The sequence below is a fragment of the Giraffa tippelskirchi genome, chromosome 1, assembly GCF_054371585.1.
Source record: "Giraffa tippelskirchi isolate mGirTip1 chromosome 1, T2T-mGirTip1v1.2.pri, whole genome shotgun sequence".
In the NCBI taxonomy this organism is placed as follows: Eukaryota; Metazoa; Chordata; class Mammalia; order Artiodactyla; family Giraffidae; genus Giraffa; species Giraffa tippelskirchi.
In genome coordinates, this window is record NC_137275.1 from 105,068,080 (window position 1) to 105,090,630 (window position 22,551).

At 37.9% G+C, this 22,551-nt stretch overlaps 2 protein-coding genes and 2 pseudogenes across 14 annotated transcripts in view; 3 read left to right on the forward strand and 1 right to left on the reverse strand.

Moving 5' to 3' along the window:
• LOC145504796 (neurotrypsin-like) overlaps positions 1-917 on the forward strand; it is a 73,676-nt gene extending 72,759 nt beyond the window's left edge. Inside the window, 1 exon segment of the mRNA XM_081486093.1 lies at positions 345-917. Coding sequence (XP_081342219.1) covers positions 345-814 — 470 coding nt within the window. The 3' untranslated portion in view covers positions 815-917.
• The window catches only part of LOC145505463 (uncharacterized), an 82,458-nt gene that overhangs the window by 58,633 nt on the left and 1,274 nt on the right, over positions 1-22,551 (reverse strand). The window contains exon 2 of one of the 12 annotated variants that reach the window (XM_081487630.1): positions 21,524-22,285. The exons of the other annotated variants lie outside the window; for them this stretch is intronic. Within the exon in view, the coding sequence (XP_081343756.1) occupies positions 22,121-22,285 (165 nt within the window). The 3' untranslated portion in view covers positions 21,524-22,120. Of the gene's footprint in view, positions 1-21,523; positions 22,286-22,551 lie in introns of those variants that run through there. 12 annotated transcript variants of the gene reach the window in all.
• LOC145504946 (olfactory receptor 4C15-like) lies at positions 9,563-10,819 on the forward strand (annotated as a pseudogene). The gene has a single exon (XR_014052628.1). The product of XR_014052628.1 is annotated as an olfactory receptor 4C15-like (transcript).
• LOC145538810 (olfactory receptor 4C11-like) lies at positions 20,130-21,245 on the forward strand (annotated as a pseudogene).

A 22,551-nucleotide genomic window follows, 5' to 3' on the forward strand; every position in this document is an offset into this window, starting at 1 on the left:
AAGAAATTCAGATCAAATTTCTTTCATGGTTAATCAGTATCGTTTTTTGGGGGTTTTTTTGTGTGTTTTTTTTTTTTTTTTTTTTTTACTTATTTGTAGATAATTCAGGACGTAGGAAGGTATTACTTCCTAAATGGATGTCCTCACACCTCCCAACAACGTGACTGAATTTGTTCTCTTGGGACTCACACAGAATCCACACTTGCAGAAAATTCTCTTCATTGTCTTTTTGCTCATTTTCCTGTTTACTGTGTTGGCCAACCTGCTCATTGTCATCACCATCTCTCTCAGCCCCATGCTTTCTGTTCCCATGTACTTCTTTCTCACTCACTTGTCCTTCTTAGATGGCATCTTCACCTCTGTCACCACCTCCAAACTGATCACTGACCTGCTGTACCAGAGGAGAACCATCTCCTGGAGTGGCTGCCTGATTCAGATCTTTCTGGAACACACAGTGGGAGGTTCAGAGATCATCCTTCTCATTTCCATGTCCTATGACCGCTACGTGGCCATCTGCAAGCCTCTGAGCTACACGACCATCATGCGACAGGGGCTCTGCCAGCTCCTGGTGGTGGTGGCCTGGATTGAGGGGGTCCTACATGCCACCGTGCAGATTATTTTCTTTGTCAACTCGACCTTCTGTGGTCCTGACATCATTGATCACTTCATGTGTAATTTCTTCTCACTGCTGGAACTCGCCTGCAGTGACACCTACAAGCTTGGCATCATGGTGGCAGGTAACACTGCAGAAATGTGTTTAGTTTTTTTTTTATCATGCTCTTCATCTCCTACACAGTTATCCTGCACTCTCTGAAATCCCATGGCTCTGAAGCATGACACAAAGCCCTCTCTACACGTGGCTCCCATTTCACAGTAGTGGTGCCTTTTTTGGTCCCTGTATATTCACCTATATGCGTCCTGTGGTCACCTACCCTGTGGACAAATTCGTGGCTATGTTCTTTGCAATCCTCACTCCCATGTGAAATCCTATCATTTACACAGTGAGAAACACAGAGGTGAAAAATGTCATGAGGAGTTTGTTGAAGAGGAGAGTGACTTAGGCTCTTCATGGTGCCAAGAAAGCGATTGTTTATATGCATTCAGAGGGCTATACCTGTTGTAAAGTGTGAAATAAAAGTAAGAAATTTTGTAGATCATTTAAAAAGAGAGAGAGAGAGATCCAGGAACTAATACTTGTCGGGTTTTTTTTTTTTTTTTTTAATTTTGGCTAGGCATTATTGTAGGCATACTGATATTTTAATGTACACTGCCAAGGTTTCAGTATTCATAGGTTCAGAATAGGCAATGAAAAGAACATTAAATCCACAGTTTGATAATTGTAGAGTAAGAAGTTTTTCTCCAGAGTCTTACTGCTGCTTTTTCAGATTTCTCATATATGTTACTTTGATGAAATTGGCTTTTCCATAGGATTTTAATCTCATTTTTTTTTCCATTTTTACTTACCCTATGGTAAAGCAAACATTGGATAGAAATATTGGGTAAATACATAGTGAAGAGGGAGTTGAATGAGGGAATAATAGCTAATTTTTCCCTGTACTATGGATTTATCAAAAGCAAAATGAGTGTCACTGACAAAAGGAGGAAAGAATATTTTACAATCTATCTCTGATTCTCTTTTTAATAGAGAAGATAGAGCACAAATTTTGAAATTACTCTTAATTTGCTCTCTTTTTCTTAAATATCACTATGGATCACATTTTTTATTGAATATAAAGAAAACATTTTCATTTTTTATACCAAGACTTGAGGAACCATTTGAAACAAGAGTACACATCTCTTTCAAGTATCAACTGAAAAGCATATGGTCAATTTCCAAAGCTGTTGCTCTGTAGATCTGATTCATATAAGTACATTATGTGAACCCTTTATTATCTACCAGGCACACTCACTTCAGTTGATTTATCCTCAAACAAAACTGGTAGTTTCATTATCTTTGTTCCTAATTTACAGGGAAGCAAATTGAAGCCAAGACAGTTTTACTGATTTGCTTGCCTCACATCACACATGCTTCTCCCATAAAGTATGTCCAGGACCTATAACTCTAGAATGAAGTTCCCTTACAAACTTTCAACCTAGGGCTTCTAACTCAGTTTCTTTCAAATGCTTTGTCTGTGGTATGTGTTTTCATGTAGATAAGAAAATTATCTGTGATCTTAATGATTTACCTCTTTTGTGAAGATGGTGTTAATGTGTTGTAGCTTTGTCTCACATTTTATGATATACTTCGGCAGTACAAGTTTATTCATTTTTTGAAAGTTCAAGTTATACTACTTCACTTTTACAAAGAAACATTAGTATGGTAATGGTAATCTAAAATGGAAAAGAATCTCAAATAGAATATATATATATATATATATATATGCATGATACAGGGTGCTCGGGGCTGGTGCACCGGGATGACCCGGAGGGATGGGATGGGGAGAGAGGTGGAAGGGGGGTTCTGGAAGGGGAAAACATGTACACCCATGGTGGATTCATGTCAATGTATGGCAAAACAAATACAATATTGTAAAGTTAAAAAATAGAAAATAAACTAATCTAAAACAAAAGAAAAAAAGAATATATATATATATTATACATATATATATAGATATATATATTTGTAAATAAATCACCTTGCTGTGCACTTGAAACTTACCCAACATTGCAAACTAACTGTGCTTCAATAAAAAAAAAGAAATATTTAAAACCTCATCAACATTTGTATGATTGTGGAGTCTTGTGTTGGCTTTTGTAAAAACAAAAATCCCATTTTTTTTAATTGGTAAAATCAAGTATTGATGTTGTTCTTCATAAAAACCAAATGCTTAAAGTTAACTTCAGAAAGCTGGGAATACCGGTAATGCTCCTCTATATACATGGCAAATACCAGGTCATCCTACATTATTAATAACTGTAAATCTAAGCTTCTCTGACTACAACACAGAAACCCATGTTACTTATCACAGATGTCACTTTCTTAGACTCAATGATGAAGTGGAGCTATTTATTCCATAATTTGAACATAGAGTAATGCTTGAACATGGTACTGGGACGATGGTGTTTAGTAAATTGTGCATAATTATCTCAAATTCATAGGAAACAGCAATTTTTCTCACAATGTCTAGGCCTGGAAAATGATAGAATCAGCATTTAATCTATTAAAATTGTCGTTTGAAATTTCTGGTGAGAATTAAACCTTTCAACAAATCAAGACTAAATGATATATGGTTTATTCTGATGAGAAGGTAAGAGGAAATGAGAGTAATCCAAGGGCAGTGAATAGAAAAGTCTTAAGTAAATGTTGTTTCTACTCTAAGACCAAAGGGAAGATTTGAAGACAGAAAATAAGACCAATGATTGTGTTTTAGGGGGCTATATCAGAGGCTCAATGGAGGAATGAGAAAATTAATGCTGCATGAACTATAAATTTCCAACAGAAAACTTGGAAGGTATCAGAACTGAAGAAGGATGTGTAGGCTGTATGGAATCTCAGTGGGTGAAGTATTGCAGGTTGTAAGTTTAGAGATTTCTTTTCTCTCATTCCCAATAATCTCTTCTGAGGAGCAACTACCATGTGACTTCTTTTGATTCATTAATATATATATAAATATATATATAAATATATATATATCAGGCATAGTTACATTTCTCCTAAAAAGTTAATGAGATAGAATGTCTGGATCTGGTATATAAGGATATTTTGTTTTAACATGAAATTTTCATTTGGTGAAAATTTTAGGCATTAAGAGACTGAAGTGAGTTCACTAGTGTTGAAAGCCAACGTGAGACATACATTTTGACAGGTTCTTTTCAAACTTTAACTCTCTTATCGTAGGGACAGGTATTAGTTGATCGAGTTTCACTCCATTGTATGCAAGAGGGAAATGAAACTCAATAAAGTAAAAAAGAATATGAAGTCTGTTAGAGTTGGATTTCTATATTCATCTCACTTCACAGAACTCCTCCTGTCATGACGTGAAAACATCAAAACAATGATCTGACCACTGGCCACATTGTGAAGATTGTCACGGAGGCATTCAGTTCAGTTCAGTTCAGTCGCTCAGTCGTGTCCGACTCTTTGCGACCCCATGAACTGCAGCACGCCAGGCCTCTCTGTCCATCACCAACTCCAGGAGTCTACCCAAACCCATGTCCATCGAGTCGGTTATGCCATCCAACCATCTCATCCTCTGTCGTCCCCTTCTCCCCCTGCCCCCAATCCTACCCAGCATTAGGGTCTTTTCCAATGAGTCAACTCTTCACATGAGGTGGCCAAAGTATTGGAGTTTCAGCTGCAACATCAGTCTTTCCAATGAACACCCAGGACTGATCTCCTTTAGGATAGATTGATTGGATCTCCTTGCAGTCCAAGGGACTCTCAAGAGTCTTCTCCAACACCACAGTTCAAAAGCATCAATTCTGCGGCGCTCCGCTTTCCTCACCATCCAACTCTCACATCCATACATGACCACTGGAAAATCCATAGCCTTGACTAGATGGACTTTTGTTGGCAAAGTAATGTCTCTGCTTTTAAATATGCTATCTAGGTTGGCAATAACCTTCCTTCCAAGGAGTAAGCATCTTTTAATTTCATGGCTGCAATCACCATCAGCAGTGATTTTGGAGCCCCCAAAAATCAAGTCTGACACTGTTTCCACTGTTTCCCCATCTATTTCCCATGAAGTGATGGGACTAGATGCCAGGATCTTAGTTTTCTGAACATTGAGCTTTAAGCCAACTTTTTCACTCTCCTCTTTCACTTTCATCAAGAGGCTCTTTAGTTCTTCTTCCCTTTCTGCCATAAGGGTGGTGTCATCTGCATATCTGAGGTTATTGATATTTCTCTCGGCAATCTTGATTCCAGCTTGTGTTTCTTCCAGCCCAGCGTTTCTCATGATGTACTCTGCATATAAGTTAAATCAGCAGAGTGACAATATACAGCCTTGACGTACTCCTTTTCCTATTTGGAACCAGTTTGGTGTTTCATGTCCAGTTCTAACTGTTGCTTCCTGACCTGCATACAGGTTTCTCAAGAGACAGGTCAGATGGTCTGGTATTCCCATCTCTTTCAGAATTTTCCACAGTTTATTGTGATCCACACAGTCAAAGGCTTTGGCATAGTCAATAAAGCAGAAATAGGTGTTTTTCTGGAACTCTCTTGCTTTTTCGATGATCCAGCGGATATTGGCAATTTGATCTCTGGTTCCTCTGCCTTTTCTAAAACCAGCTTGAACATCTGGAAGTTCATGGTTCACGTATTGCTGAAGCCTGGCTTGGAGAATTTTGAGCACTCCTTTACTAGCATGTGAGATGAGTGCAATTGTGCAGTAGTTTGAGCATCCTTTGGCATTGCCTTTCTTTGGGATTGGAACAAAAACTGACCTTTTCCAGTCCTGTGGTCACTGCTGAGTTTTCCCAATTTGCTGGCATATTGAGTGTAGCACTTTCACAGCATCATCTTTCAGGATTTGAAATAGCTCAACTGGAATTCCATCACCTCCACTAGCTTTGTTCGTAGTGATACTTTCTAAGGCCCACTTGACTTCACATTCCAGGATGTCTGGCTCTAGGTGAGTGATCACACCATCGTGATTATCTGGGTTGTGAAGATCTTACATCACTTTATTTCACTCTTAGAATAATTTTTAGTGTTGGGGTTACTTGTATAAAAAATATAGTCATTTTTATGACTCTAAAAGTATTTGCTAAAACATTTCCCAATTAGATAATATGAATGAAGCTGTTTCATTGCAATTTAGAAGACACCGTTTTTTTAAAAACCTGACTTAGAAATCTGTTTTATTCTTATGATAGATCCTTCAGTGCACTTTGTATGTATAAACACTATTAAAAAAAATAAAGTTTACATCAATATTCCACATCTTCCTTTTGAACTATACATTACAAAGCAATTCATAGTAACTGTCTTATTTGACTCTCACAGGTCAACAGCTTGAACAAATGGTACTCTATTTTATCGGAGAGGACTCAGAAGCTTCTGGTTTCTTCAGTGACACATGACTATAAATCTGTAGCTTCTAGATTTTTATATTGGAAACTGAACAATTATTATATTATTTTAATTAACTTTTCATTTTGGAATAATTTTGGATTAATAGAAAAGTTGCCAAGATAATACGGAGCTTCTGTCTACTCCTCAATTATTTCCCCTAATAAATATCATTTAACATTACTAATAGTATATTTGTCAAGACTGTGGAATGAACATTGATTATATTACTCTTAAAGAAGCACAAGATTTTAATCACGTTTCACTAACTTTTCCACTTCTATCACTTTTCTGTTCTAGGGGTCAATCCAGGACAACACAGTATGTTTAATTACCTTTTAAATACTTTCTAATCATAAACCTTGTGATCATAAACTCTGAGGACACTGTCCTCTCTATTGCCTAAGTTTTAACAGGAATTTTGGAAATTCCTTTTATCTAAAAAAAAGAGCATTTTGATTTGTTCGTATTTAATGAGCATTTGATTCTAAAATAGTATTTCTTAGAAACTTCTCAGATTAGGGAAGTACAGAGCCTGAGAATTACTTGTTAGATTAATACAGAGCCTTGCTCTTTCTCTCCACTGTTTGTATTATTTGATTTCCTTTGTACAGTGACACTACCTGTAAAAGAAGTGGACAGCTGAGGATTTGGGCTTCCTAGGTGATGCTAATGGTAAAGAATCTGCCTGCAAATCCAGGAGATAGAAGGGATGAAAGTTTGATCCCTGGGTCGGCAAGATCCCTTGGAGAAGGGCACAACAATCCATTCCAAAATTCTTGCCTGGAGAATCCCATGGACAGAGGGGCCTGGCAGGTTACAGTCCATAAGGCCACAAAAAGTTGGACACAACTGAAGCAACTTAGCACCCACACACGCACACATGAGGGTCTGAAGACTATAAAATTGTATTCAGGGATTATTAAAGACTTAAAATTGTTGCAAATTTAAATGATACCTTATCTCCATTGTGGTAACCAATAAAACTATTTTATATTTGTGAATATGTAAAAGGATGAGTAAAGATATTTGTAAGCCTAGATCATGGTAAAGCAGAAATTAGGAGTTAAAGGATTGTCATTTCTGCTCTGCGTCAAAGGCTCTGGAAGCTTTTTCTCACTGATGGCAATTTTCTCCAGTGCATCTAACTGCATTAATGGTTTTATGAATATCAATATTGCCTTATCTGATTCTTCTAAGAATCTTATCAATAGGTATTGTTATTATACATCATTACAGAATAGAATCTGAGCTCTTGAGAATTTTAAGTAACTTTTCTCACCACATAATATAACTTAGTACAAGAGCTTGGATTTGAACCTAGGTCTCTATGAATCTGGACCTGGTGTCTTTATTTCATTTCAGTGTCTCTGCATATATTGATAGTTTTTACTCTTTAATATATAGTCATTAACTGATCCAATGATCTTATAAGGTTTTTCTCATGCTCTTGTTTGCTTGATGACATACCTGAATATGGAGTTCAGAGTACAGACGCTGTTTAGGAATGCCTAGTACCCTGGAAACAATTTGTTTTAAAGTAAGTAAAAAGACGTGTTGTATATACGTCTGTATATTTGCTAGTTTTATTCATATTTTCAATCATTTTTGTTAGCTGTCAGTGTCATTCATAAAAATCAACTCATTTTTAATTCTTTCAGAAAGCCCAATTATTCTTTTACTTCCCTATATAACAAGCATAGATAGTATGTGTATGTACACACACACACACACACACACACACACTCACTTGCCACTTGACTCATGAATTTCTCATATATACAGGGAAGGACACAATCATATTTCCCTGGTTGTTTATCAGTAAAGAATCCACCTGCCAATGCAGGAGATACGGGTTCAATCCCTGCATAGGGAAGATCCCCTGGAGAAGGAAATGACAACCCACTCCGAGGTTCTTGTGTGGGAAATCCTATGAACAGAGGAGCCTGACAGGCTACAGTCCATGGGATCACAAAGAGTCAGACATAACTGAACAACTAAACAGCAACAAAGGACAGTCATTCTTCAAAGCTGTGTCTTGCTATAAGAAATGAAGTCAAAAGTTGGAGTAATATCTGGATGAGTAATGGAAAAGCTTTATGTGGGTAACCTGTTTGCTTTTTTAAGTGAGAGAAGAGTCACTAAAATCAGTAAGAGCATTTTATCATAAGCAGCAATTTCACATTTTCCAATTTGACCCTCATTATAATCGTATGAAATGGGTAGGGATGTTATATGTGAATATCCCTACACTACAGTAAGTCATACTGTAAGTAAGTCAACAGACACACACTTGTGAGTACTGCTTGATCTGATTGAGTCACCTTGAATAAATACTTAGCAATTAATAAAGCCTCAGGCTCTGGCTATAGTCAGCATTCTGTTTCTATTCCTTACCTCTGTGGTTACTGTCAGTTTGTATCTGTAAATAATCTGGTCATTACCTTCTGATTCTACATCACTGGCTCTGTGTCATTCATCAAGAAGCATCAGTCAAACATGAACAGAGGAATCAGGTTATAACCTCTACAGTGAATGGAGACTCGAGAGAAGCCCCTCCTGCTCTTGCTAGAAAAATTTTTGCTTCTTTCCCTATAGAGTCAGTCACTTCCATGCTGAAGTCAAAGTTTCTGGGTTAAAACTCCAGAGCCAGTATCTGTTATTTCTTTAATTTTATCTGTTTAAGCATGGGCTTCCTACCAGTAAAACTGGGTAATAAGATCTAACGTGGACTGTTTCCTAGCCACTTAACTCTGAACAACTGCTTCCTTACATTATTTAACTTAGTCATCATAACAGTACATATTAGTAGGTATTACTTATTTTTGTCAGCTTCTATTCTTGTTTTCGGAGAAGGCAGTGGCACCCCACTTCAGTACTCTTGCCTGGAAAATCCCAAGGACAGAGGAGCCTGGTAGGCTGCAGTCCATGGGGTCGCGAAGAGTCGGACACGACTGAGCGACTTCACTTTCACTTTTCACTTTCGTGCATTGGAGAAGGAAATGGCAACCCACTTCAGTATTCTTGCCTGGAGAATCCCAGGGACGGGGGAGTCTGGTGGGCTGCCATCTATGGGGTCGCACAGAGTTGGACATGACTGAAGCGACTTAGCAGCAGCAGCAGCAGCCGCAGCAGCATTCTTGTTTTAAAATAATGAGTGAAAAGAAAGCCAACTTAACACACGCATATTTATTATGTATTGGTCTACAGCAAGGTGATATTTCTTTTTTTTTTTTTTCTGAATAATGAATTTGTTGACTTTAAAGTCTCATTTTTTTTTTTAGACTTTAAGGAAATAATTTGGAGTATAGCCATGATCCAAGCACTACTCCAGTTTTGTCTAATTTTTCCTTCTACCTGGAGATAAGGAAGTCACCTGATCATGGATGGCATGCAACTTCCCCTTCTCCCATCCATGCACATGGCAGGCATGACCAATAAACTGCTCTTTTCCTTTCCTCAGATCATGGATGTAGCTTCAGAACTCTTCTCACAGTTCACTCCAGGAAACCACTACTATTAACATATGACCAGAGTTAGCAGTTGATATAATAACGATTTCTTATCCCCACCCCAGATGGATCCCTACCCTTCTCCTACATTGAAGCTCTGTCTTAAAACATTTAACAATTTATCTAAACTTCAATTCTTCCTGATATCCTCCTACCACCTTCAACACATTTCTAGCTTTGTGTTCTCAATGAAAAAGCAAGCACAAGAACATAAGTCAATTTTTCACATGGATGCACCAATTTGTTGATGACTATGATGACTCCCAAAACCGGTCTGACATTTGTCTTTTTCTCTAACTAGATTCTACATGCTCACTGTGGTACCTTTCACCTTTTCCTTGGAAATTATGCAAAACCAAAGCTTCGTAACTGAGTTTGTCCTCCTGGGGCTTTCACAGAATCCAACCATGCAGAAAATAATATTTGTTGTTTTTTTGTTCATTTACAGTGCAACTGTCGGGGACAACTTGCTAATTGTGATGACCATCAGTAGCAGCCCAGCACTCTGTGGCTCCCCCATGTACTTCTTCCTGGCTTTTCTGTCCTTCCTGGGTGCATGCTTCTCCTCTGTCATTGTCCCAAAGATGATTGTGGACTCTCTCCTTTGGAGGAAAACCACTTCTTTCGAAGGCTTCATGACCCAGCTCTTTGCTGAACACTTCTTTGCTGGGGTGGAGGTGATTGTCCTCAGCGCCATGCCTATGACCGCTATGTGGCTATCTGCAAACCCTTGCACTATTCTTCTATCATGAACCGTAGACTCTGTGTCCTTCTGATGGCGGTAGTCTGGACAGGGGTCTTCCTGCATTCCATGATACAGATTTTCTTCACTTTCCAGCTGCTCTTCTGTGGCCCCAACGTCATCGATCACTTCATGTGTGACTTGTACCCACTGCTGGAGCTTGCCTGCGCTGACACTCACATCTTTGGCCTTTTGGTAGTCACCAACAGTGGGTTTTTTGGCATCTTAATCTTCTCCTTGTTGCTTGTCTCCTATGGGGTCATCCTGCTGTCTCTGAGAATACATAGCTCTGAAGGGCAGAAGAAAGCCCTCTCCAACTGAGGATCTCACATTGCTGTTGTGGTTTTGTTCTTTATCCCGTGCATATTTATGTATGTATGACCTTCATATTCTTTACCCTTTGACAAAATGGTAGCCATATTTTACACCATCCTAACTCCCTTGATAAACCCTTTGATTTACACTTTCAGGAATCTTTATTCACTTCTTTAAGTGAAAAGTGCCATGAGGAAAGTGTGGAATAGGATAATGGTAGTTTCTAATGAAAAATAAAACATTTAAAGTTGAGTAAAAAATTCAAATTATCTAATCAGACAAAAATCTTATATGGATGAACATTGTTTGACCGGGTGTAAAGTAATGCAATATTATAAAAAATAGCATAAGTTCCAGGAAATAATTTAGTTTTCATTCTTAGATCACTTATGAACTCTGATTTGGCAATTCAATAGCCTCAAATGAAAATTAAGAAGACTTGAATTTTACGCTCACTTAGAATTTAGAAGTCAAAAAAGAATGAAAAAATTATTCTCACTTATTGCTGCTGCTGCTGCTGCTGCTGTTAAGTCACATCAGTCGTGTCCGACTCTGTGCAACCCCATAGACGGCAGCACACCAGGTTCCCCTGTCCCCGAGATTCTCCAGGCAAAAACACTGGAGTGGGGTGCCATTTCCTTCTCCACTCACTTCTTGCAACTCATTTGATATTTTGGAAAATATTTCTGGAGGGAAGAAAAAATTGTCTTAGAGATTAGATTTTGCATACATAAATATGTATGTGTGTGTGTGTGTGTGTGTGTGTGTGTGTGTATGTGTGTATATATATATATATATCAATGAAGATTTTGTCCAACCTAATGTATCTGCTAAACCACTAGACAATTCAAGCATGACCTAAATCAAATATCTTATGATTATACAGTTGAAGTGAGAAATAGATTTAATGGCCTAGATCTCATAGACAGAGTGCCTGATGAACTATCAATGGAGGTTCACAACATTGTACAGGAGACAGGAATCAAGACCATCCCCAAGAAAAAGAAATGCAAAAAAGCAAAATGGCTGTCTGAAGAGGCCTTACAAATAGCTTTGAAAATAAGGGAAGCAAAAAGCAAAGGAGAAAATGAACGATATACCCATTTAAATGCAGAGTTCCAAACAATAGCATGGAGAGATAAGAAAGCCTTCTTCAGTGATCAGTGCAAAGAAATAGAGGAAAACGATAGAATGGGAAAGACTAGAGATCTCTTCAAGAAAATTAGAGATACCAAGGGAACATTTCATGCAAAGATGGGCTCAATAAAGGACAGAAATTGTATGGACCTAACAGAAGCAGAAGATATTAAGAAGAGGTGGCAAGAATACACAGAAGACCTGTACAAAAAAGATCTTCATGACCCAAATAATTATAATGGTGTGATCACTCACCTAGAGCCAGACATCCTAGAATCTGAAGTCAAGTGGGCCTTAGGAACCATCACTACGAACAAAGCTAGGGGAGGTGATGGAATTCCAGTTGAGCTGTTTCAAATCCTGAAAGATGATGCTGTGAAAGTGCTGCACTCAATATGCCAGAACCAGCCCCGAGAGCCCGGTATCATGCATTGAACCTGGACTGGAGATTCATTTCCCATATGCTAATTTACATACTTCAATGCCATTCTCCCATATCACCCCGCCCTCACTCTCTCCCATAGAGTCCATAATACTGTTCTATTTGTCTGTGTCTCTTTTGATGTCTCGCATACAGGGTTATCTTTACCAGTTAACTAAATACCACATATATGTGTTAGTATACTGTATTGGTGTTTTTCTTTCTGGCTTACTTCACTCTGTATAATAGGCTCCAGTTTCATCCATCTCATTAGAACTGATTCAAATGTATTCTTTTTAATGGCTGAATAATATTCCATTGTGTATATGTACCACAGCTTCCTTATCCATTCATCTGCTGATGGGCATCTAGGCTGCTTCCATGTCCCGGCTATTATAAACAGTGCTGCAATGAACACTGGGGTACACGTGTCTCTTTCAATTCTAGTTTCCTCAGTGTGTATGCCCAGCAGTGGGATTGTTGGGTCATATGGCAGTTCTATTTCCAGTTTTTTGAGGACGACCCGGAGGGATGGGATGGGGAGGGATGTGGGAGGTGGGTTCTGGAAGGGAAAAACATGTACACCCATGGTGGATTCATGACAATGTATAGCAAAACAAATACAATATTGTAAAGTTAAAAAATATTAAAAAAAAATATATATATATATAATAATAAAATGTGAAAAAAAATGCCAGCAAATTTGCAAAACTCAGCAGTGGCCACAGGACTGGAAAAGGTCAGTTTTCATTTCAATTCCAAGAAAGGCAATGCCAAAAATGTTCAAACTACCGCATAATTGCACTCATCTCACACGCTAGTAAATAATGCTTAAAATTCTCCAAGCCAGGCTTCAGCAATACGTGAACCATGAACTTCCAGATGTTCAAGCTGGTTTCAGAAAAGGCGGATGAACCAGAGATCAAATTGCCAACATCCGATGGATCATTGAAAAAGCAAGAGAGTTCCAAAAGAATATCTGCTTCTGCTTTATTGACTATGCCAAAGCCTTTGATTGTGTGGATCACAATAAACTGTGGAAAATCCTGAAAGAGATGGGAACACCAGACCACCTGACCTGCCTCTTGAGAAACCTGTATGCAAGTCAGGAAGCAACAGTTAGAACAGGACATGGAACAACAGACTGGTTCCAAACAGGAAAAGGAGGACGTCAAGGCTGTATACTGTCACTCTGCTTATTTAACTTATATTCAGAGTACATCATGAGAAATGCTGGGCTGCAGGAAGCACAAGCTGGAATCAAGATTGCCAGGAGAAATATCAATAACCTCAGGTATACAGATGACACCATCCTTATGGCAGAAAATGAAGAACTAAAGAGCCTCTTGATGAAAGTGAGAGAGGAGAGTGAAAAAGTTGGCTTAAAGCTCAACATTCAGAAAACTAAGATCATGGCATCCGATCCCATCACTTCATGGGAAATAGATGGGGAAACAGTGGAAACAGTGTCAGACTTATTTTTCTGGGCTCCAAAATCACTGCAGAAGGTGATTGCAGCCATGAAATTAAAAGACACTTACTCTCTGGAAGGAAAGTTATGACCAAACGAATATCACCAATGACCAATATGACCAAACCAGAATATGACCAAACCAGACAGCATATCAAAAAGCAGAGACATTACTTTGTCTGCAAAGGTCTGTCTAGTCAAGGCTATGGTTTTTCCAGTAGTCATGTATGGATGTGAGAGTTGGACTCTAAAGAAAGCTGAGCGCCAAAGAGATAGATGATGCTTTTGAAGTGTGATGTTGGAGAAGACTTTCGAGAGTCCCTTGGACTGCAAGGAGATCTAACCAGTCCATCCTAAAGGAGATCGGTCCTGGGTGTTCACTGGTAGGCCGATGTTGAAGCTGAAACTCCAATACTTTGGTCACCTGATGTGAAGAGCTGACTCATTTGAAAAGACCTTGATGTTGGGAAGGATTGAGGGCAAGAGAAGAATGGGACGATAGAGGATGAGATGGTTGGATGGCATCACCGACTCAATGGACATGTGTTTGGGGGAACTCATAAGTTGGTGGTGGACAGGGAGGCCTGGCGTGCTGTGGTTCGTGGGGCCGCAAAGAGTCAGACACGACTGATCATCTGAACTGAATTGAATGTATCTGCTGTACAACTGAAAATTACAAAACATTGTAAATCAACTCTATTTAAAACATAAATAAATAAACAATAGAAAGAAAAACATTCACATATTAATATTTCAGATTTGTCAAAGAACTGTAATTATTGCTGACTTTAGCTCTTTGATAGTGATGATAAATATAATTCACAGTTTGAAAGTGAAAGTGATGTCTCTCGGTCATGTCCACTCTTTTGTGACCTCATGGACTGTAGCCTACCTGGCTCCTCTGTCCATGGGATTTTCCAGGCAAGGGTACTGCAGTGGCTTGCCATTTCCTTCTCCAGAGGATGTTCCAGACCCAGGGATCGAACCCTGCTCTCCCACATTTCAGGCAGGTGCTTTACCATCTGAGCCACCAGGGAAACCAGTTCACACTTTGATATAACACAAATAAGAGTAGCTAACCACACATATTTCATCTATGGGCTTTCAACTGCCTTCAAAGACTTCCAGGCCTCTAGAAGAGATGGACTTAAGGAAAGTTTATGGGGAAGAGAATAGAATTGCCTCATATCAAGTCATATGAGTTGAAGTTTAACCAATTGTCCCCAAGGCTTGATTTTGCCCTTGGACTGTTTGAGCTAGGTAGCTTGTTGCATATCACTTGGGACTGGTTTCGAAGAAATAGTTTCCTTGGAGCTCCTGAGGCTTAAAGCCTACCTTAAGCATTTGCAAACTTTTGTGTGAATTTCTATAAATATCAAGTACAGTAAAAATAAAACAGTTAGCCTCATGATTTTTCAAAAAAAAAAAAAAAAAGAGAGAGATACAGTGGGAAGGAAGCTGGCTGCAGAGGCATTTATTTCTCAGACTGTAAGAAAATTTACTCCAATTAAGTTTCCAAGAGCCGAATTAAGAAATTCACTCCATTTTCAGAGCATTCTCTCTGCTCCAATACAGACGTTGCTGTTCTGTCTGACCCAGTGTTTCCAGGAAGGAGCTGTCTGAATTATAGCTACATGAAGAGTTCCCTTCTCCATAAACTCTTTATATCCCATCATCACTTGTGATAGAAGGCAATGATAAATCTCATTGAAGTATCATTTGTGTGTTTTATTCAAGCCTCACACAATTCACCTTCTAAGTAAATGAAAGTTGAAGATATGAAAAATACACTCTGTTGGAAGTCATCTGTTTGGTTGTAAGAAAAGAGGCAATTTTCTCAATCTGTCTGAAATATTTTCTTCTGTGCTGTGCTCAGTCTCTCAGTCATGTCTGACTCTTTGTGACCCCATGGACTGTAGCCTGCCAGGCTCCTCTGTCCATGAGATTCTCCAGGCAACAATACTGGAGAGGGTTGCACTCTTCCAAGATATCTTCCCAATCCAGGGATTGCACCCAGGTCTCCTGTATTGCAGGCGGATTCTTTACCATCTGAGCCCTAAACACTGATCTAAGTTTCTGTCTTGGGGAGCTCCTGGTCCAAAGTCTATGGTCAGTGCTGATGCTTCTGGGACAGAGTATTAAATCGGGCTCCACTTTCTACACACCTGGGTTTTCAAGATCCTTGACAATCCTTGTTTTAACACACAACAACAATCTCTCTTTAATGGGGGTAAGTGATGGCGTGGTTGTTCAGGAAGAAAGAAGCTGAACTGTGGGATGAAATCTTAGATAAAACTACTTTCTCTAAGATGTTTGCTCTCCTTCCCACTCTATCTCTTTCTATATCCCATCTCCGACTATTCTTCCCCTGGTACCTGATCACTCCTCTCTCCTGTTCTGACTACACTAGTCTGCTTCTTTCCTCCTCTTCACTATTATCCAGTTAGATCTTTATTTATTTATTTTTTACTTTAATATTAGCCTCAGCATGCAGTTTAATGCACTTGATTTTGGAGTCAGGACAGAAATTTAAGAGATCAATTGCTATCCTTCTCTCATGACTCATGATTTCTCTTTTCTAAGATGCAATCCATGTGATGATTAGAATTTGGTATTTTATATGAGATGTAGGGTGAATGCTGAGAGAGAGGCTACATAGTAACATCCCTTTCTAGTTCTAGCCTCAGTGTCTTAATTAAAACACTCTGTATCACAGGTCATGCTTTGTAACTAGAAATGGATGAATCACATGGTCAGTCCAGTTACCTTGCAAAAAAATGTGTATGTCACATGAAATTGCACAAGCAAAAATTGTTTGAATGATAAGATTATGGAAAAATAATAATATTTAATATTGAATTGCCTTATTCAATCATACATACATACATACGTTATATATATGGAACATAGGAGATAGAGGCAGGTGATTATTTAACTTAGGAAGAATGGAAAAATTTTGGCACCAAATATATTTGAATCAGTTAACAATTCAGTAGGTAAAAGTAAAATGTAAGGCTCAAGGAAGGAAAAAGACCTTCTACCACCATGATGCCCTCCCAAATCAAAGAGGCAGGGTGGTCCAGAAAAGTTTGGAGATAATGGCTGAATTCAATAATAAAATTCTTAGGTAGTATTGATTTAAACTAATGCATACATCCTGTCAATGATGCTTTCCTGTTTTTATGTCCCTAAACCTTCTCTTTGCTTACTTAAAATAAAATAGAATTAGTTGAACTGGATGTCATGGTTGTCTGTTACCTACCCAAAATTTGTCTCTTAAAATGTTTGAAATTTAATGAGAGTGTAGTTTTTAATGATGGGAGCATTTATTTTTTTCCTGAAGCAATGCATGTTCCCTTTTTAAAAATATTTAATCACTCTTCAATCCTAACTCCTCCTCTTCTCACAGCAAAGGGCTCCCCTTCTTTTGTTTTTATCCCCTACTGGAAACCTAATGTATTAAAATTAAATAATAATTGATTTCCTTTTTTTTTAATAATCAGCAGAGAAAATTGCAACTTCCAATCAGAGTTTGTAATTATTGTGATATTTCTAATTTCTCAGAGTGAACTAATATTATTTTAGCTCAACTGCAAGGAAAACCTAATTGTATTTAGATGCGTAACTTTACTAGAGTTAAATAGCTTGATTTACTGATATTGATATATTTATCTTACTTAGGGAAACCCTTTACAAACTTTTTGAATATTTAATTTTCAGAGAACTTTGTTGGAAATTGCAGTTTAACTCAATTAAAGCCATAATTTCACTTATTTCCCATGTTTAAACCTTTAACGACCAATCAGCTTATTTTCTAGGATCTTTCTGATATGGAGTTAAAATTTACTTAGCATTATCACAGAGTTGTGTGTAGTTTTTCAATGATTAAGAATCTTACATAGAGAAATGTTATCCCTCCAACGTGGTTGTGAGGAGGTTGAGGACATCTTTTCATGCTCTATAAGTTGACTCCAGATATGAGTAGGTTCTCAGTACACATTTGATGACTGAGTTGATGGTGTTATTGAATCACTAAAGAATTGATGATTAATCAGAAAGAGGAAGTGTACGTCAAAATTCATGTTAAAATGTGTTTCATTTGACATTAAATTTTAAAAACATGATTGACTAAAACGGAAACAGGAGTGTAAAATTGATAGAGTTTATTGTATAATGTTGAAAAAAAAAGAGCTCAAAATTTAAAGATATCAAAAATTAAACAAATATAACATACAAAATTCAAAACAAATGAAATATAATAAATTAAAATATACAAAAATGTTATACTCTATTACTAATCAAAATATATATTCATAATTTTAATTCTGTTAACTAAACAAGTATAATAATGCCTGAAGTTAATTTTTTATTTGCAATTTGTGCCATATTGTTATAGTTTTAGAAACAATGGGAAATGACCTAATTTGTGCATAAAAATATTTCACATATATGTGTGAGTATATACATACATATATATCTATATATAGGTAGATGTAGGTATATAGATATATATCTGAAAACCCAGCAGAATGTGTGAGGAACTAACTTTTACTTCTGGTTTATGGGCTCCCCTGGTGTCTAAGATTGTAAAGAATCTGCCTGCAGTGCAGGAGACATGGGTTTGATCCCTGGGTCTTAAAGATACCCTGGCAAAGGGAATGACAGCCCATTTGCCTGGAGAATCCCATGGACAGAGGAGCCCGGTTGGGTTCATGGGGTCACAAAGAGTCTGGCAGGACTGAGTGACTAACACCACCCTTGGACTGGTTAAGTATGAATTTCTGAAGGGCGCTTTTCTTACCCTGTAATACATTGCAAGCTTTGGAAATTTTATTATGCAGATACACCCATACCATAATTAATTTTCTAATAAATATTGAAGCAACCAAACTGAAAGATTATTTGAGAATAATGTCAATAATTATGGGCTTCCCTGGTGGCTCAGTGGTAGAACATGCTTGTAATGCAGGAGATGTGGGCTCGATTCCTGGGTCAGAAAGATCCCCCGGAGAAGGAAATGGCCAATCATTCCAGTATTCTTGCCTAGAAAATCCCATGGACAGAGGTGCCTGGTGGGCTACAGTCCATGTGACTTAAAATAGTGATATTTATATTAACAATTCCCTGGGCATATATTTGATTAAACTATTAAAATAAGCACAAGCTATATGAGAAGCGTTTATTAAAAATATTTTAATTAAGATGAAAATTTGGAAAAACAAAAAATAAATGGTGGAATTTGTATTTTCAGATTTTGATAGGTTAATTTTGGGCTCCCCTGGTGGCTCAGTTGGTAAAGAGTCTGTCTGCAATGAAGTAGACCTGGATTTGATCCCTGGGTTGGGAAGATCCCCTGGAGGAAGGAATGGCAACACACTCCAGTATTCTTGCCTGGAGAATACTATGGACAGAGGAGCCTGGTGGAGTCCATGGTGTCACAAAGAGTCAAACATGACTGAGTGACTAACATCATGTTTATTTTTAATTGCTAAGTAGATAATTACACTACAAATACAGTGTAGCTAACATAGAAAAGGCTTTTAAATTAAAAAAGGAAATTCAGAAAATATAATACGATGATTGAAATTATATAGGTATAGTATATAAGGAAAAAGTAAAGGAGAGCAAGGAGATGCATTTTATGTTGAGTTTCTGAAATACATTTTTAAACTTACATTTTAAAGAGATACAAATTGAAAGAATGCAATCTTCTAGATGATAGTGGTAGGAGAATCAGATATGAAGGAAGATAGTACACAGGTTACAGAAACATAGAAAGTGAAATAATAGGCTGAGTCCACAGAATGTGAAATTTACTAGCATGCATCTGACATATGTAATGGTTTATATCAAATATATAGCAATTTTCCAAAATACTGCTAGCCTCATTGATTGGCTCAAATATCTCATGTGCCCTAACTGGCAATGAAGGTAAAGTTATAGCTGCAATGAATCTAAAGACGGAAAAATAAGCTTTTTTCTTAAGTATAACCCAACAAAGATACTGAAGAGACCAGGAATAATGGCTACAAACTGTTGTTCAAATCAAGAAATGTATTCACTCAGGAGATAATCTCCAAATATATTATTTTTAAATTATATAAGGATATTATTGTCAGTAATTGATGTGCATACACATCATATGAACATATATGTATCATATGCATATGCATATCCTTAATAATGTATCTGTCAGATTCTCTGTCATATAAAGAAAGAGTGTCAAGGCATTAAAATGATCTGACCAAGATCATAAAGCAAATTCACTAGTTTTCAGACCATGGCAGAGTGCACAATCACTTGAGCGCTTTCCCCCCACACACACACACATAAAATTTGGCAACCCAGCTGCTGTCTATGGGGTCGCACAGAAGCGGACACAACTGAAGCGACTTGGCAGCAGCAGCAGCAACAAGAAGACCTTGAATCAATGCCAATGTTTAAAGCATGCCAACATTAAAAAAAAAAAATTCCTGAGTGAGTATAGTGTATGAAAACTTTGAGAAACACTAAGTTATATGTTTGACGAAATTAGAACTCTAAAACTTGCAATTCTGCATCCAAATGCACCACAATTGCCAAGCCACCATTTCTCCAACTTTTCTTTAGAAGATGAACCACTTTTCAGCTGTGTCTGTTCTATATTTATCATAACCATAGAGGTGAACAGCAGTGTGAACGAATTCATTCTACTCAGAATGAATGTGTTCATTCAACACAGAATCTACTAAAGGAGAAAGTAGTATCTGTTATCTTCCTATTTCTATACTTTGGAACTCTGTTGGCAAACTTCCTAATTGTGATGACCATACGATATAGCCAGACACTTCAGAGCCCCATGTACTTCTTCCTTTTCTACTTATCCTTTGCTGATGCCTGTTTTTCAACAACCATTGCCCCTAGGTTGATTATAGATTCTGTATCTGAGAAGAAAGCCATCTCCTTCAACTAGTGCATGACCCAGATCTTTGCATTTCACTTCTTTGGGTGCATGGAGATCTTGGTACTTGTCCTCATGTCTTTCGATTGCTATGTGGCCATTTGCAAGCCCCTGCGGTACACATCCATCATGAGCCAATGTGTCTGTGGCACACTGGTAAAACTGGCCTGGTTAGGGGCCTGTATCCATTCTTCAGCACAGATTCTCTTGACTTTGGAATTACCCTTCCGTGGCCCCAATGTTATTGATCACTATTTCTGTGATAGGTAACCGTTGTTGAAACTTGCCTGTGTGGATACTTATGTCATCAACCTACTCACAGTGTTTAACAGTGGGACCATATGCATGGTGAGTTTCCTGTTGCTGCTGATCTCATATGTTTTCATCTTAGGTTGTCTGAGTAACTGTAGCACAGAAGGAAGAAGGAAGGCCCTTTCCACATGCACCTCCCACATTATCGTTATTGTCTTATTCTTTGTACCGTGTATATACATATATGCTCGCCCTCTAACTGTATTTCCAGTGGACAAGACGGTGGCTCTGTTTTACAGTATTGTAACAACCTTGCTCAACCCTCTGATTTACACTCTGAGGAATGCAGAAGCCAAACAGGCCATGAGAAATTTATGGTGCAACAAAGTCTAACTTGAGACGGCAAAGAGTGGAAGATGCCAAATGCTAATTCTGCCCGAGTTTAAGTATAATTGGATTGATGGAAAAGAGAAAATGTTCTCATTCTATTATGGACAGTATAGATGTGTTCCAGTGGGGCATTTAGGGGAACAGGCAGAATGAGCACCCAGCAAAATCTGTATTGTTTTAACCAACGCCTCAGAAAGAGAACCTGAAGTTCCATCATCTTTGTGGGGACACAAGCCCATTCCTCGTGTCTGCTGTCTGCTTTGATGTTTCTGGTTGTGAGCCACATCCTGTTCTTTCTATAGGTTTATCTTCTGGTTTTGTACATTATTGTTTTTGTTTTTTTTTCTTACCCATGTTTAATAGTTTGTCCCTGATTTCTATCATCCATTTTGTTGGTAAACCAGCTCTGGAACTACTGGATCTGTATCATATACTTTCTGGCTCAAGAGTCAATAGCATAATATCACACCCAGAAACCTATGATCCCCAAGGAGCATAAATATCAACTAGTTAAGCCTCTATTTGGTGCTTGTTTCCCCTCTATAAGACTCTTAAAAATTAGCTTTTCCTTTGCCTATGTACAGGGAAATAATGCCTTACTTCCTATTCAAATCAGATAATTCTAGTTATAACAAAGATATTCACTGCATTGATAGATAATTTCTCTCTATATACATTAATATGTTTTGTTCATCATGTTGATTATTATTTTCATATTTCTTAGTTTTTTTATACATATCTTTTTTTTTTTTATTTTAAGTTCATGGACACTTCCCTAATCTTTGGTTACTTCTGAATGGATGACCATTTTATAAAGCTGTTAGTTGAATTATAAAAATTAACATCTCAAGGATGAGGTCATACATATGAAAAAGGCAATAATTGACAAATAAAATAGAACTAATGCCATGATGTGGGTGTGTGCGCTCAGTCGCTCAGTCCTGTCGGACTGTTTTGAGACCCCGTGGACTGCACCCTGCCAGGCTCTTCTGTCCATGTGATTCTCCAGGGAAGAATACTGGAGTGAGTTGCCATTTCCTTATCCAGGAGGTGTTCCTGACCCAGTGATGAAACTTGCATTTCTTGCATCTCCTGTAATGGCAGGTAGATTCTGTGTCACCTGGGAAGCTCATATTTTTCATGCATCTCACTAAATTTGCATTTTATTTGAGTACTGTTAACTAATGAGTATCAACAGTAGGAGCCAGTCCACAAGGGAACAGACATTGAGTCTACCTCTGAGAATAAATATAATTAAGACTATTTTGCTACTGTTGAAACGCCAATACTTTGGCCACCTGATGTGAAGAACTGACTCATTGGAAAAGACCCTGATGCTGGGAAAGATTGAAGGCAGG